This window comes from Mauremys reevesii, linkage group 1 (assembly GCF_016161935.1).
Source record: "Mauremys reevesii isolate NIE-2019 linkage group 1, ASM1616193v1, whole genome shotgun sequence".
In the NCBI taxonomy this organism is placed as follows: domain Eukaryota; kingdom Metazoa; phylum Chordata; order Testudines; family Geoemydidae; genus Mauremys; species Mauremys reevesii.
Window position 1 is genome coordinate 230,223,868 of NC_052623.1, and position 13,491 is coordinate 230,237,358.

Genomic DNA, 13,491 nt, shown 5'->3' on the forward strand with positions numbered 1-13,491 from the left:
GCACTTTTAGCCTTTACTACACCCAGGAAACAAGATATTGAACTTGGAAATCAAATGCTCCTGTCTCATGAAATCTAAGTTTGATGATATTTGCTGTCCCATTAAAATCCATATTGTACCATAATACCTTACCAGCAATCTGAGAAACAAGTGCTCATCCCTACCTGTGAACTGCAGTGTACCACCCAGCTGCTAGGATAAGGTTGATGACGACATCTACTGGAATTAGATCTGCTACTGCATCATTATTGACTTTGAGAGTTTGCAGAATCCCTTTACCAGCCTGTGTGACAGAGGGAAAGAGTCAGTGACAATATGCCATGACAGGATTTCCTTCGCCTAGAGAGGATGCAGCATCACTTAGTCACTTTTCAAGCCCACTGTGGAACACACAAGATCAGTCTACCTCTATGGAGAGCCAGCGCTCACAGACTCATAGACTTTAAGGTCAGAAGGGACCATTATGATCATCTAGTCTGACCTCCTGCACAATGCAGGCCACAGAATCTCACCCACCCACTCCTGTAATAAACCCCTAAACTATGTATGAGCTATTGAAGTCCCCAAATCATGGTTTAAGACTTAAAAGTGCAGAGAATCCTCCAGAAAGTGACCCGTGCCACATGCTGCAGATGAAGGCGAAAAACCCCAAGGCCTCTGCCAATCTGCCCTGGAGAAAAATTCCTTCCTGACCCCAAATATGGCGATCAGCTAAACCCTGAGCATGTGAGCAAGACTCACCAGCCAGACACCCAGGAAAGAATTCTCTGTAGTAACTCAGATCCCACTCCATCCCATCCCAGGCCAGTGGGCATATTTACTGCTAATAGTCAAAGATCAATTAATTGCCAAAGTTAGGCTATCCCATCATACCATCCCCTCCATAAACTTATCAAGCTTAGTCCTGTAGCCAGATATGTCTTTTGCCTCTACTTTACTCACCTAAGCCCTGCCTCACCAGCTACACTGCTTTGATACCCGGTCTGGGGAGCTATACACCTACGTACACTGCATGCCACCCAAACAAGCGTGCTGTATAGATGCAACCTTAGTGCTCTCTTCAGAAGAAACAGCCAATCATGTTGAATTGTGAATTTTGTGATATGAACAAATGGTGATCACATACAGGTGGACAAACTCACATTCACTTGTGCCCCAAATTGCTACTTGAACCCAGTAGAAGAGAGAGGATCATGCATGCTTATTTATCTATTGTAGTAGTTATGACATGTTATAAACATACACTCTATTCATATTGATGGTCATATGTATTTGAAGTAGATCTTCGATATATAAATAAATATTAATATATAAATAATTCAAACAAATTGAATGCTGCACATTATTTGGTTCATTATATGGGCTAATTTTTTTATTAGATTGTTGACATTTTCTGTTTGGTATAATAAAAGCTACTTCGACTGAGGTCTCTGAGATCACTTGCCTGTTTGAGTTTGACATTTTTAGGCAGTATCCCAGCTGAAGAGCTCAGGGGCCAATCACAGTTCAGGACACATACCAAAAGCAGAGTTATTCCCCATAGCAACTAATCATAGCTTTGTAGGGGGGAAGGAAGGCTGTGCTACACTAAGACATAATTCTTCAGTTATAGGCTAGCAGAAATGTGATTCACTTCACACAACCTCTGAAATCCACAGATAAACCAAAGCTTCTCTTCCCAGCAACAGAATCAATTCGAAGCAAAGGAAAATAAATCACTCCATGCAATAAAGCAGAGCTCTGCCCCCTCACACTGTGTATTTAACAGAAACATATGTATTTGTGCAGACAAATGATTAGACTCATATCTCTATATAAATGCTAATGAGGGGGAAAAGTTCAAAAGGTTTGGAGTTCAGGTTCAATTTGGATAAAGCAGCCAAAAGATGCTTATCTGAACTATCTGTATATCTGCAAAATTGGTCTGGAAAAACAGTCCAATGTCTTATATTTATAGGATGCCAATAACTGCAAGATCTAGGAACAAAATTCACTTTGCTTGTCGAGCACAGAAAATTACCCAAATGGAATTTTGCTTTTGCCATCATAGGTTTCACCCACTAAACTTCAATTATTCCTTCTTCCCTCATCATTGCAAGTAGGATCAAAAGAATGGGCCTGAAAACGGATAGACTGGGATCCATTCAGATCTCCTCAGCTAGGGCAGTCCAGCACCCAACATTGAGAACATCCCACTTTCTGCTCCTGAAGGTTTCACCCTAAGCACTTCTAATTTCTATATCCCAGATTAATTCAGTTGCCTTGAGTGATCATTGATACAGATTCAGTCTCTGATGTAGCCTGTCTCAAGACCACTAAGGAATTTCAAGATAAGGACCAGAACTTTGAATTAGGCAGAGAAGGCATCTTAACCAGAGAGGGCACACGTGTGATATGCTCTCAGCAGCTTGTCCTGTTCAAAGTGTATATGTTGGACAAGGTGAAGTTTTTGATTGATCTTGACCAACAGGCCTACTTAGAGCAAGTCCAGCCCTGAGAAGATGAACAGGTGGATCACAGTTGCTAGTTTGTCATCTGCAATGGCTAGCTGGGCACAGCCTCCTGCCAATCAGAAATGAAAAAAAAATGTCTTCCTCATGAATTCCATTCACTGGTTATCATGAAACAGAGATTCAAACAAGTATTAAGCTAAGAGCATGCATTTCCCCCGCCACTTACTGCCTGGTCCTGCACTCTATTAAGTCAAAGGGAAATTTTCAGTGGTGCAGGAACAAATCTTTGAAGAACAGATGGATACTTTTTATGGAGGGCCTGGCAGGATGCTAGCTAGCATCCTTGAAGTGTCTGGCTCTCCCTACCAGCAAATCTTCTGTCTTCCCTGGGTTGAAATCTCATGAAAATAGACTTTATCACAAGATTTTTGTACTTCTAGTTTGTGGTTGGTCCAGACAGAGTTTGCGAACAGCCCTTTTTACAATATTTCAGCCATTCCACTTCCATTCCCAGCCATAACTTGGAAATTCAGAGATGAGCTAACATGAAAAATAATCATACTTCTCCAAACCTGGTTTTGGTTATCAGATGGGGTGGGCTTTGTGTGAAGGTTCAAGGTGTGGTGTGTGCGTGCGTGTATGGAGGGACTTTAATTTAATCAAACCAGTTGACCATCTTAATTAAGGCCAAAAAAAGTGATTGGCAGATGAACACTGTACATGTTTTTAAAATACAAGTAGCTCAAAACAGAGAGAGTTGCCTCTAATCAAATGTGGTTCAGCTAATATGTAATGTACACCATTCAAGGGTTAGTTTTGAAAGCACCATGCAGGGATTATCGCTCCTTGATTTCCATTGATGTTAGTGCAAAAAGTGCAATTAAAACCATATACACTTTTGCCCCCCTTTAAGGAATGGATGGCTCAAAGGGAAAAAGTTGCCTTTTTCTATAACATTGGTATAAATCCAATAAAGATCAGTAACAACTGAAAGTTGCTACCAAACAAAAGCTGTTTGGTAGTGTATTAGAGTTGTCTGCCCATTGAAGGGCCTGCAAAGTCAAGGAGCAGCAAGCCCTGGCCTCTGGAGAAGCCCAGCAGGCAGGTGGTTGGAAACCAGCTGATCCAGCTAAGCAGCAGCTAAAGAGTGGTTCTGGTTCCTAGCTGGAATATATAAAAGTGAAGACCCAACTCTGCAACTGGGGAGGGGTCAGGCAGGAGAGACAAACAGTTCCCTGAGCAGCAACAGTAGGCTTCAACACGGTAGGTAAGCCCTGTGGTCACCCTGAGGCAAAGGGAAGGGTTGTGATCCTCAAGCTACTGGGTGGGCACAGGACCTGCAGTGTCAGGACTATCACTTTTGTTACATTTTCCATATTTTTTGCATTTCTATGTCAGAAAAATAACAGAGCCTGTGTAGAAGGTAATAACATAGTTGGGGATCTCTGACTATTTTCCCCCAAGCTGGTGGACAGACCCACCAGAGGATATGTGAAATGTGATGACCGTCCAAGTCCAGTTCTTAGGAGATTCTGTGATGCAAACACCTCTAGCCTATCTAATGAAAACTGACACTCTTTTTAGTCTCACTGGGGTGGATAGCTCAGTGATTTGAGCATTAGCCTGCTAAACCCAGGGTTGTGAGTTCAATCCTTGAGGGGGTCACTTAGGGATCTGGGGCAAAATCAGTACTTAGTCCTGCTAGTGAAGGCAGGGGGCTGGACTCAATGACCCTTCGGAGTCCCTTCCAGTTCTAAGAGATAGGTATATCTCAATATATTATAAAAGTAATCCCTCCAATGCCAGTGTTCAGGCAGGGTGGAGTAGGGAAACTTACACTGATGCTGCCTGTGCTTCTATTGTTCCCTGCATAAACTTCAGTCTCCAGGGCTGATGATCTAGCCCTTTTCATGAGTACTAACTTAAAGGAAACATTTTAAGAATGTTGATACTTTTCTATACTCACTCAGTTATGGCAGTGATCTACAGGAATGGTTTTCAACCTTCTTTCATTTGGGGAACCCTAAAAAAATGGAACCCTTTGGAAATTCAACCTGTGGTCCACGGACCCCTACCACAGAAGTCAGGCTGAAAACAATTCAGCTATAAATGTTACACATGCTCAGCACAGCATTTGACACAGTGTGAAGACGCTAAACCATGGGTTTCTACAATAATGACAACACTTCTGGGTTTTGTACTGTAGGTGGGGGTATTCACATACTTTTGATTGATCAGAAAAACAGAATGCCTTTTCTGGGATCTGAAACTTTATTTTCATAGTCACCTTTCACAGATCCCTTAGACATAGTCTGCGGACCCCCAGGGGTCCATAGGCCACAGGTTGAAAACTACTGATCTAGATACCAGGAAATAGTTATTTTGCAATATATAGGTTTTATATATGATATAAAATATAGTGTAGATATTAAAAAAAACCACCACAGTGATCTTGCAATACATAAAAACCTAAATTTTATCACTATGTAAATACTTCAACCACTTTTCTTGGGAGAGGAAAGACAGACAAGTGAGCTGTCCCCTCTGGGACTCTCAGGGCAAAGTCATCAAAATGTCAAAGGAAACTGCAAAAGTGGGATTTTTCTTCTCGGACTTCCATGTGTGATGGAATTAAATCGTCAGATCCTGCATGGAGTTGTTAATGTGTTCAGTGTAACCTAAATGTACACTCATTCCTCGTGATTATTTTCTGCAGTCTCTCCATTTCAGAGATATAAGAACCTAGAACCTTGGCACCTGATTCATTTGAACAAAACCCAAATCTTTCACAATTTAAAAATATTCAAGTTACAAAATATGGGCAGTTTTTGTAAGAGAAAACTGCAGTTTAGGAAGAATTAGTAAAACAGTCCTGCAGTGTCAGAAACCCCAGCTGTACACTAGAATTGATTCAGCACTAAAGACGTAACTTTAAATCCTGGACCTCTTGAAGTCAATGGTAGTTTTGCCACTGACATCAATGAGGCCTGGATTTCACAGATGGAATTCAGGAAAAGATACAGTTATATAACGGTGTAAACCTCCATTTCTCCTTTATTGCTGAGCCAAGGAACAATGACATGAAATACACACGGGACCTTGTACAACTTCAGCAGATGATTTAATGAAAGAAGAAATATTATTGGTGGATGAAGATTCCAAATACTTTGCCATGTAGGTCAGAACTGACTTGTTGATAGTCAAAAAAAGTGCAAGAAAAACATTTTAGAAAAGCAGTGAAACATTTCAAGTCACACAGTCACACTTGATCGCTGAATTTCTTGGGTGGCTGAAAGACTCAGCTTTTGGGCGCCAGCCTCACATTGTGCCTGATGTATGCAGGTATACAGCACAACTTACTCAAAAAACAATCTCAAGGGAAATAAAGGACAAAACAACAGAACTTTGTTTTGTGTAACATCGTTCATGCAAATTGTATCCCAAAGAACACACCGAGTTAAATAATAAAGATATAAAATTAAAATAATAGCCAATGGAGAGAAATTCAGAGATGTTGGCAAAGAAGAAAAAAAAATTCTTTTCAGATGATAGCTGAAAAGCAATAGAGAGTTAATGAAGCGGGGATTTACATTTACAAGGAGTTTCCAGACATAAGTTGCAGAGAAGGTTCTCACTCTAACAGTGGCAAAGTTGTGTGAAAGAACACAGAAAAGACATGTACTGGGTGAACCCAAGGTGCTAAGTGTGGAGAAGAGAGAAAGAGAGAGCAAGTGAAACATTTGCGAGCTTGTCCATGGTGTGTGTGTGTGTGTGTGTGTGTGTGTGTGTGTGTGTGTGTGTGTGTGTGTGTGTGTGTGTGTGTGTGTGTGTGTGTGTGTGTGTGTGTGAGAGAGAGAGAGAGAGAGAGAGACCGCACGTATGGCAGATATAGCACAAATCCCTGATTAGAAACACAGGAGCCAGGACGGCAGATGGACTCTTGTGTATTGCAAAAAGAGAGAGAAGAAAAACATAGTAACCACTACATAACAGATTCAGCATACACAACTACTTAAGAAACTATAACTGCAAATTCACATAAACAGATTCAAAACTCTGTTAAATACATTCAAGTATATCATATCTGTCCTTCCCCCTGAAAAATGAAATGGACACAAACCTTCAGAAGGTGGAGGAACAACCCAAGGTCCAGTAACAAGTGAAGTTTTTAAGGTGGCTTGCACTGTCTTTTTGGATAGCGTCTGCCAACATTTTGAACACTTCTCTGCGGAAGTGATGTGTCTGCAGCAATTTCTGACTCAGATATTCCCTCAGATGATGCTGGTTGTTCAGCACAGCTGCTTCTTGGTTGCTGCTTCAAGGTGGGGCATTGATGTTGGAACAATTGGCAGTTCCCCAAATTCTACTGCTTTTCTCAGCCATAGGTCACGCCCAAATCTCACACTTGGTCAACGTGGCAGAACTAAAACATATTGGGTTCCTCTTGTACTATGTAAGACAAAGGACCCGTTTATGTGATAATAGTTGCTGGAAGCCATGTACTGGTTCCCCGATAATCATACGCCAACGCTATTAGACCCACTTGTAGCTGACGAGGTGCACTGGTCCTTCTCACCATAGCTTGACTTATTGGACAAATTCTGACTTGTAGTAGTATATTTGGCTTTAATAAGTCCAAATATGACCTGAGATTTCTGCCCATAAACAGCATCTCAGGTGTTTGGTTCATCATGGAATATATCGCATTTCTATATGCTATCAAGAAACATGCCAGCTTCTGCTGTAATGACCCTTTCTCATCTGTCATGGATCACAGGGCTTGCTTAAACTTCTATACAAACCTTTCAACCAAGCCTTTTGTGGCTAGGTGGTGTGGTATTAAGGTGATATATCTAATACCATTTTTCTTCATGAGCTGCGGAAACTCTTCTGAGCAACACTGAGGACCTGGTCACTCACAGCTTGTTCTGGCAGTCCAGTTCTTGCAAATAAACATCCAAGTTTTTCTATTGTCTGTGCAGCTGTGGTAGTTTTCATGCAAAAAACTTCTGGCCAGTTGGAATGGGCACCTCCCACTACTAGATACATCATTCCCAAAAATGGTCCGGCAAAGTCAATATGCAGACATTGCCAGGGAGCTTATGGCCATTTCCAGGGGCAATGATGCTGGTTTAGGCATGTGTTGTACCTGTTGGGAGTCCAAACATTCCTTAGCAAGCTGCTCTATTTGTTGTTCAATGCCTGGCCACCATACAAAACTTCTGGCAAGTGCCTTCATTTTTACTATCTCTAGGTGACCTACAAGGAGCTCTTCCAAGACTCTTGTGCACAGTTTACTAGGTATAATAACATGAATCCCACAGGACACATCCTTAATGTATGGTAAGCTCACCTTCCCATGTGTAAAAGCATGCCCAATTAGGACTGTTAGCATATTTTCAGCAGTTCAGAGTGGCTTCATAAACCTGAGCTCACATGGGATCCCTCTTGGCTCTTTGTATGCTTCCATTAAGTAGTCCACACACAAATCTGTCTCTCAAGGACTCGTTAAGACCATCCTTAAAAGGACAGTGTTTTGATCATTTTTTTTTAACTCTGTCCCAAAGGAGGAAATAGATTCACCTTCAGTTGATTCCGCTTATGAAACGCAAAACCATGGGCTGCACCTGAACCGCTGGCTGGGGGAGGCTAGTCCGCAGCTCTGCCCCTTACATCTGAGGCCCAGCCCCACCCTTTCCACGCCCCCAGAACCCAGAGATCCCCGCACGGCCGCTGGCCCCTGCCCCAGGCTGGCTAGTGCCTGTAGACCCCCATAGCCCTGGAGCGCTGGGAGGGAAAGCACATGGCATCGCTGCGGGCTCCCTGGCCATGGGGCACCAGGAAGGAGGGCGGCATGGCCCCAGCCCCTGGAGCCCAGTGGCACCACCGAAACAGGGCCCTGGGGGCGGAATATGGGCGGGACCACGACCGGCTGTTTGGGAAGGCACAGCCTCCTCTACCCACTGCCAATGCCCAAACCTTTCAGCCATAATCAGGGGCTTGGGCGCCAAGTGCTCTTGAACAATTTGCATTCTCTCTTTAAAAGTTTTGCTTGCTGGCTTCTCTGGGATGATCAGACTGCGAACTACACTGTGTGTTTTTGCTTCCAGCACTCTTAGTAATGGTACATTTTTCTGAGGGAATCTCGTTTCCTTCAACATGCTGCTCCAGACTCTCTATAGATGTGGGCCAGTCCTCCATGTCAAAAGTCCTCCATTGTTCCAATATAGCCTGCTATTTCACCTCGCTGTTCTTAGTTTAGTAGTTTGGAGTACTCACAGTTGTGGCAGACTCCTCTCCTCCCTCCCCCCACCACCCTGGGGGCTGCAAGCAGTGTGGTAAATAGTTTGCTATTCTGATGCACGGAAGGTTCTTGAAATTGTCATAGTCAGTTGTTCTGTATAATAGATATAGCACAAATCCCTGAATAGAAACACATGCACATACACACTGTTGGAGCCACCATGATGCCAGACTGTATTATAAAGAGAGAGAGAGAGAGAAAAAAAAAACCCACAGTACCACTATATAACAACAAACTTGGCACGAGCAAATGCTTAAGAAACTATAAGTGCATTTGCATAAACAGATCCAACACTCTGCTCGATACATTTAAATATATCACAGCTGGAATGCAATTATTTTAATTAATCTTAATATTAATGGAGAGCCAGTGGAGTTTTGTGAATACAGAGGATGTGGTTTGAAATGAATAACAAAGGCCTTGGATGATACCATTAGCATGAACATATCTACTTACTAATCCTGCTCTAGCATGAAGGGTGTATTCCACATGTAATTATAACAACTTTCATTTCCTAAGGTAAAAATGAGCTGTTTTTATTAAGATGCTATGTCAACGTAATCCTCCTTTGCTTTGATTACAAACCACAAATCCTGTTATACACTGCACAAGGCTGACAATAGCATAGTTTTATAGTGTAATCAACCTGGATAAAATAAAGATTAACAAAAATATACTGTATACCCCCATTTATTAGAATGTGCCCCTGGGATAGCACATTGTATATATGAGTATGGACGGCATTAAGTGAGCATATTGATATCTGGGAAACTTGGTAGAATGAAAATAATCAACAGGACATGGTAATACCATGGTACAAAATATACAGAAGTCAGCCTCTGTACCAGATGACTGGAGGGTAGCCCATGTAATGCTGATTTTTAAAAACGGCTCCAGAGGCAATTATAGGCTGGCAAGCCTAACTTCAGTACCAGAGAAATTGGCTGAAACTATAAGTTACAGAATCATCAGACACAGAGATGAACATGGTTTGTGGGAGAAGAGTCAACCCAGCTTTTGTAAAGGGAAATGATGCCTCGACAATATATTAGAATTTTATGAGAGGAACAACAAATGTGGACAAGGGAAATCCGGTGGAGATAGTGTACTAGGACTTTCAGAAAGCTTTTGACGAGGTCCCTCAACCAAAGTCTCTTAAGCAAACTAAGCAGTCGTGGAACAAGAGGGAAGGGCCTCTCATGGAACAATAACTGTTTAAAAGATAGGAAACAAAGGTCAGGAATAAATGGCCAGCTTTCACAATGGAGAGAGGTAAATAGCCAGGTCCTCCAAGGAAGTGTACTGGGACCTGTGCTGTTCAGCATATTCATAAATGACTTGGAAAAGGGGGTGAGAAGTGAGTTGGCGAAATTTGTAGACGATAAAAAGTTACTCAAGATAGTTAAGTCCAAAGCTGACTGAGAAGAGTTACAAAGGGATCTCACTAAACTGGGTAACAGGACAACAAAAAGGCAGATGAAATTCAATATTGATAAGTGCAAAGTAATGCACACTGGAAAAATAAATTCCAACTACACATACAAAGTGATTGGGTCTAAATTAGCTGTTATCTTTCAAGAAAGAGATATTGGAGTCGTACGTAGTTCTCTAAAAATATCTGCTCAGTGTGCAGTGGCAGTCAAAAAAGCTAAAAGAACGCTAGGAACCATTAGGAAAGTGATAGATAATAAATCAGAAGATATCATAATGCCACTATATAAATGCATGGTAGGCCTGCACCTTGAATGCTGTATATAGTTCTGGTTGCACCATCTCAAAAAAGGTATGTTAGAATTGGAAAAGGTACAGAAGAAGGCAAGACAAATGATTAGGGGTATGGAACAGCTTCTGTATGTGGAGAGATTGAAAAGACTGGGACTGCTCATCTTAAAAAGATACGACCAATAGGGCTATGATAGAGGTCTATAAAAGCATGAATGATGCGGAGAAAGTGAATAAGGAAGTGTTATTTACTCTTTCACATAACACAAGAACTAGGGGTCACCCAATGAAATTAATAGGCAGCAGATTTAAAACAAATAAAAGGAAGCACTTCACAGAATGCAGTCAACCACAGGATGCTATGAGTGCCAAAAGTATAACTGGGTTAAAAAACAATTAGGTAAATTCATGGAGGATACATTCATCAGTGGCTTTTAGTCAAGATGGTTGGGGATGCAACCCCATGTCCCTAAATCTCCAACTGCCAGAAGCTGGGACTGGATGACAGGGGATGGATGGATCACTCAAAATGTCCTGTTCTGTTCATTCCCTCTGAAGCATCTGACACTGGCCACTGTCAGAAGACAGGATACTGGACTAGATGGACTATTAGTTTGACACAGGATGGCTGTTCATATGAGTTGGGGGAGTAGCAGTAGTTTTGGTTTAAAACAAAAATCAAACCAATGAGAAATGCATGGAAAAGGATATGCTTTTCATATGTATTATTATTTCTGATGTACTTATCTATTGCATCTTTCTTCAAGGGAATTCTTTAGGAACACTAGGGTTTTATTCTCCATTATCCTGGATTTTGTTCCAAATGTGCAAATGTAAACAAACCGTCTTGTGGTCTGCCAGCAGATTACCCTGACAGACTGCAGGCCGCCTGCGGGCTTCAGGTTGCCCACCACTGGTGTAGGTCAAGCACTATCGTGATGTATGTGACACAAATGCATATAATGAGAAATGATAGTACACCTCTACCCCGATATAACACGAATTCAGATATAACATGGAAAAGCAGCGCTCTGGGGGGGGCGGTGCTGCGCACTCTGGCGGATCAAAGCAAGTTCGATATAATGCGGTTTCACCTAAAACGCGGTAAGATTTTTTGACTCCCGAGGACAGCGTTATATCGGGGTAGAGGTGTATAAGAACTGCATTGCACTTGTTTCATGGGAATAAATGAACCTAAGTCCTTGTGTGAGACTTGAACCAACAACTTTGTTGCCTTGAACTGAGTGCTTCCAACAGAAGCACATCTAGGTTACACATGTCCTGGAAATGACATGTGTAATTAAAGTTTCTATTTTATGACACTGTTTTCAGTTGCTTATAACTTTGCCAGATCTGAACTGTTCAGACTGAAGTTTTCCATGCCAGGTGTCTGTCTCAGGCTGAATTTTCTTGGAAACTTTCAGTAGAAACGATTTGGTCACTTCTGAGTACAAGAAAAATACATTGTTTTGCCCATGTTAAAAAATTCTAACCACTATTTCATTGAGACTCTCTAGTGTCCCCATGCTTTGGAGCAAGGAGTTGGACATTTGGCAGGAGGTGGCAGACATGCTAAACCCACGGAAAAAACCACAGAAATTGGGCTTGGTTTTGGCTTAATTGGCTTGTGATTTGCTTGTTGGCTAGTTTTTGGATTGTGGCTTGTAGCTTGTTGCTTCCTTTTTTTGATCGGCTCCTGGAAAGCAGCGGCAAGATGGGGAGAGAGTCAGGGGTGCATAGTGGGCCCACCACAGTCCCAGACTGCATGCGGGGGTGATTTAGTCACAGAGCGTTGGGGTTCTTAGGGATTGGCTTGTTTTGACCTTGTTTTGAAATGCGATTAGCTTGATTTTTGGCTTATTGTGAAAGTCAGGATGCTTATTTACCGTGTGAAAGTTGGCATCTGTGCCTACCATCAATGATGTGCCTTTTGCCAGCCCCATAAAAATTTGCCCAAATATGGCCAATTTATAAGCCTCTGAAAATCACAGTTCACACATGCTCAGTAGAGCTTTGGTACAAGCTGGCAGCTAGATTCTCCCAAGATTCTGTCTGCAATGAGCATGCTCCATACCCACACAGATCCTACATGCTGACTAGGATGAGCATTTGGTATCCCCATAGAGCTCGGCACATACTCCCTATTAGCTGCCACTGTTGTGCCAGGTATCAGAACTGAAAGCACGGAGACTATGCTCTCAATGCACCTTCTGCTGGTAGGAGGTCAGGATCCTGCGGAAAAGGTAGTATGTGATCATGTAATTAAAGACTGTATCATAATGCATATGCATAACAAGGGGGACAAAATAAGCTTGTACAGGTAACATTAATTCTTTTATTTCCTAACTTTTCAGTACTTGACTATGCAACCTTAATGTTGTTTTAAGGTAGTTTTTTTGGATGCAGTATAAACAGACAACACTGTCGGGTCCTGTAGGCATATGCCTATAAATATATATGGTATGAGTCTCTACTAAAATCTACAAAATACTATGGAATTTTCTGCACACACGTTTTGAGCAAAGGAATTTTTTTTTAAGTAGTAACTATACGTACCGCAATAATCATTCCACTTGCTCCATTGAAGTTGTCAATCCAACCCTGCAAAAAAGGAAAGACATTTTTTATTATTTCTTTCAACAATGTTTAGCTCATACAGGCTTCAAAAAGTGTTACAGTGCTGTGGTATGGATGAAGTCACTTAATCAGACCACTGTTAAAAAGGATGCCAATTTAGCTTGGACAACTGCCAGAGAGCAAAGATAGCACAACGTATTGATTTTAAATAAAGGATGCATGGTAAACAGCCAGTGTTGTCTGCAGTTTACAATCTAGTTAAATATAGTCAAATTTTGTTTGAAAGATCACCACATTAGGGTAATAATTTGACTATGTGTACCAGATCTGACTTTCCAAATGCCATGTAATCTTGGTGTTGATGCAATCACCCCGGCTTATAATGATCAGTGTGGCATAGCTAACTCCACCAGAGAGGTCCTTTGGGGCCATCTG

The 13,491-nt window shown here is 41.8% G+C and overlaps 1 protein-coding gene across 9 annotated transcripts in view; it reads right to left on the reverse strand.

Annotated features, from left to right (window-relative positions):
• The window catches only part of FAR2 (fatty acyl-CoA reductase 2), a 214,206-nt gene that overhangs the window by 36,370 nt on the left and 164,345 nt on the right, over nt 1–13,491 (reverse strand). For all 9 annotated transcript variants that reach the window (XM_039545340.1, XM_039545315.1, XM_039545349.1 and 6 more), the window contains 2 exons: nt 13,036–13,080; nt 165–283 (listed from right to left, as the gene is read on the reverse strand). In XM_039545340.1, the coding sequence (XP_039401274.1) occupies nt 165–283; nt 13,036–13,080 (164 nt within the window). The remainder of the gene's footprint in view (nt 1–164; nt 284–13,035; nt 13,081–13,491) is intronic.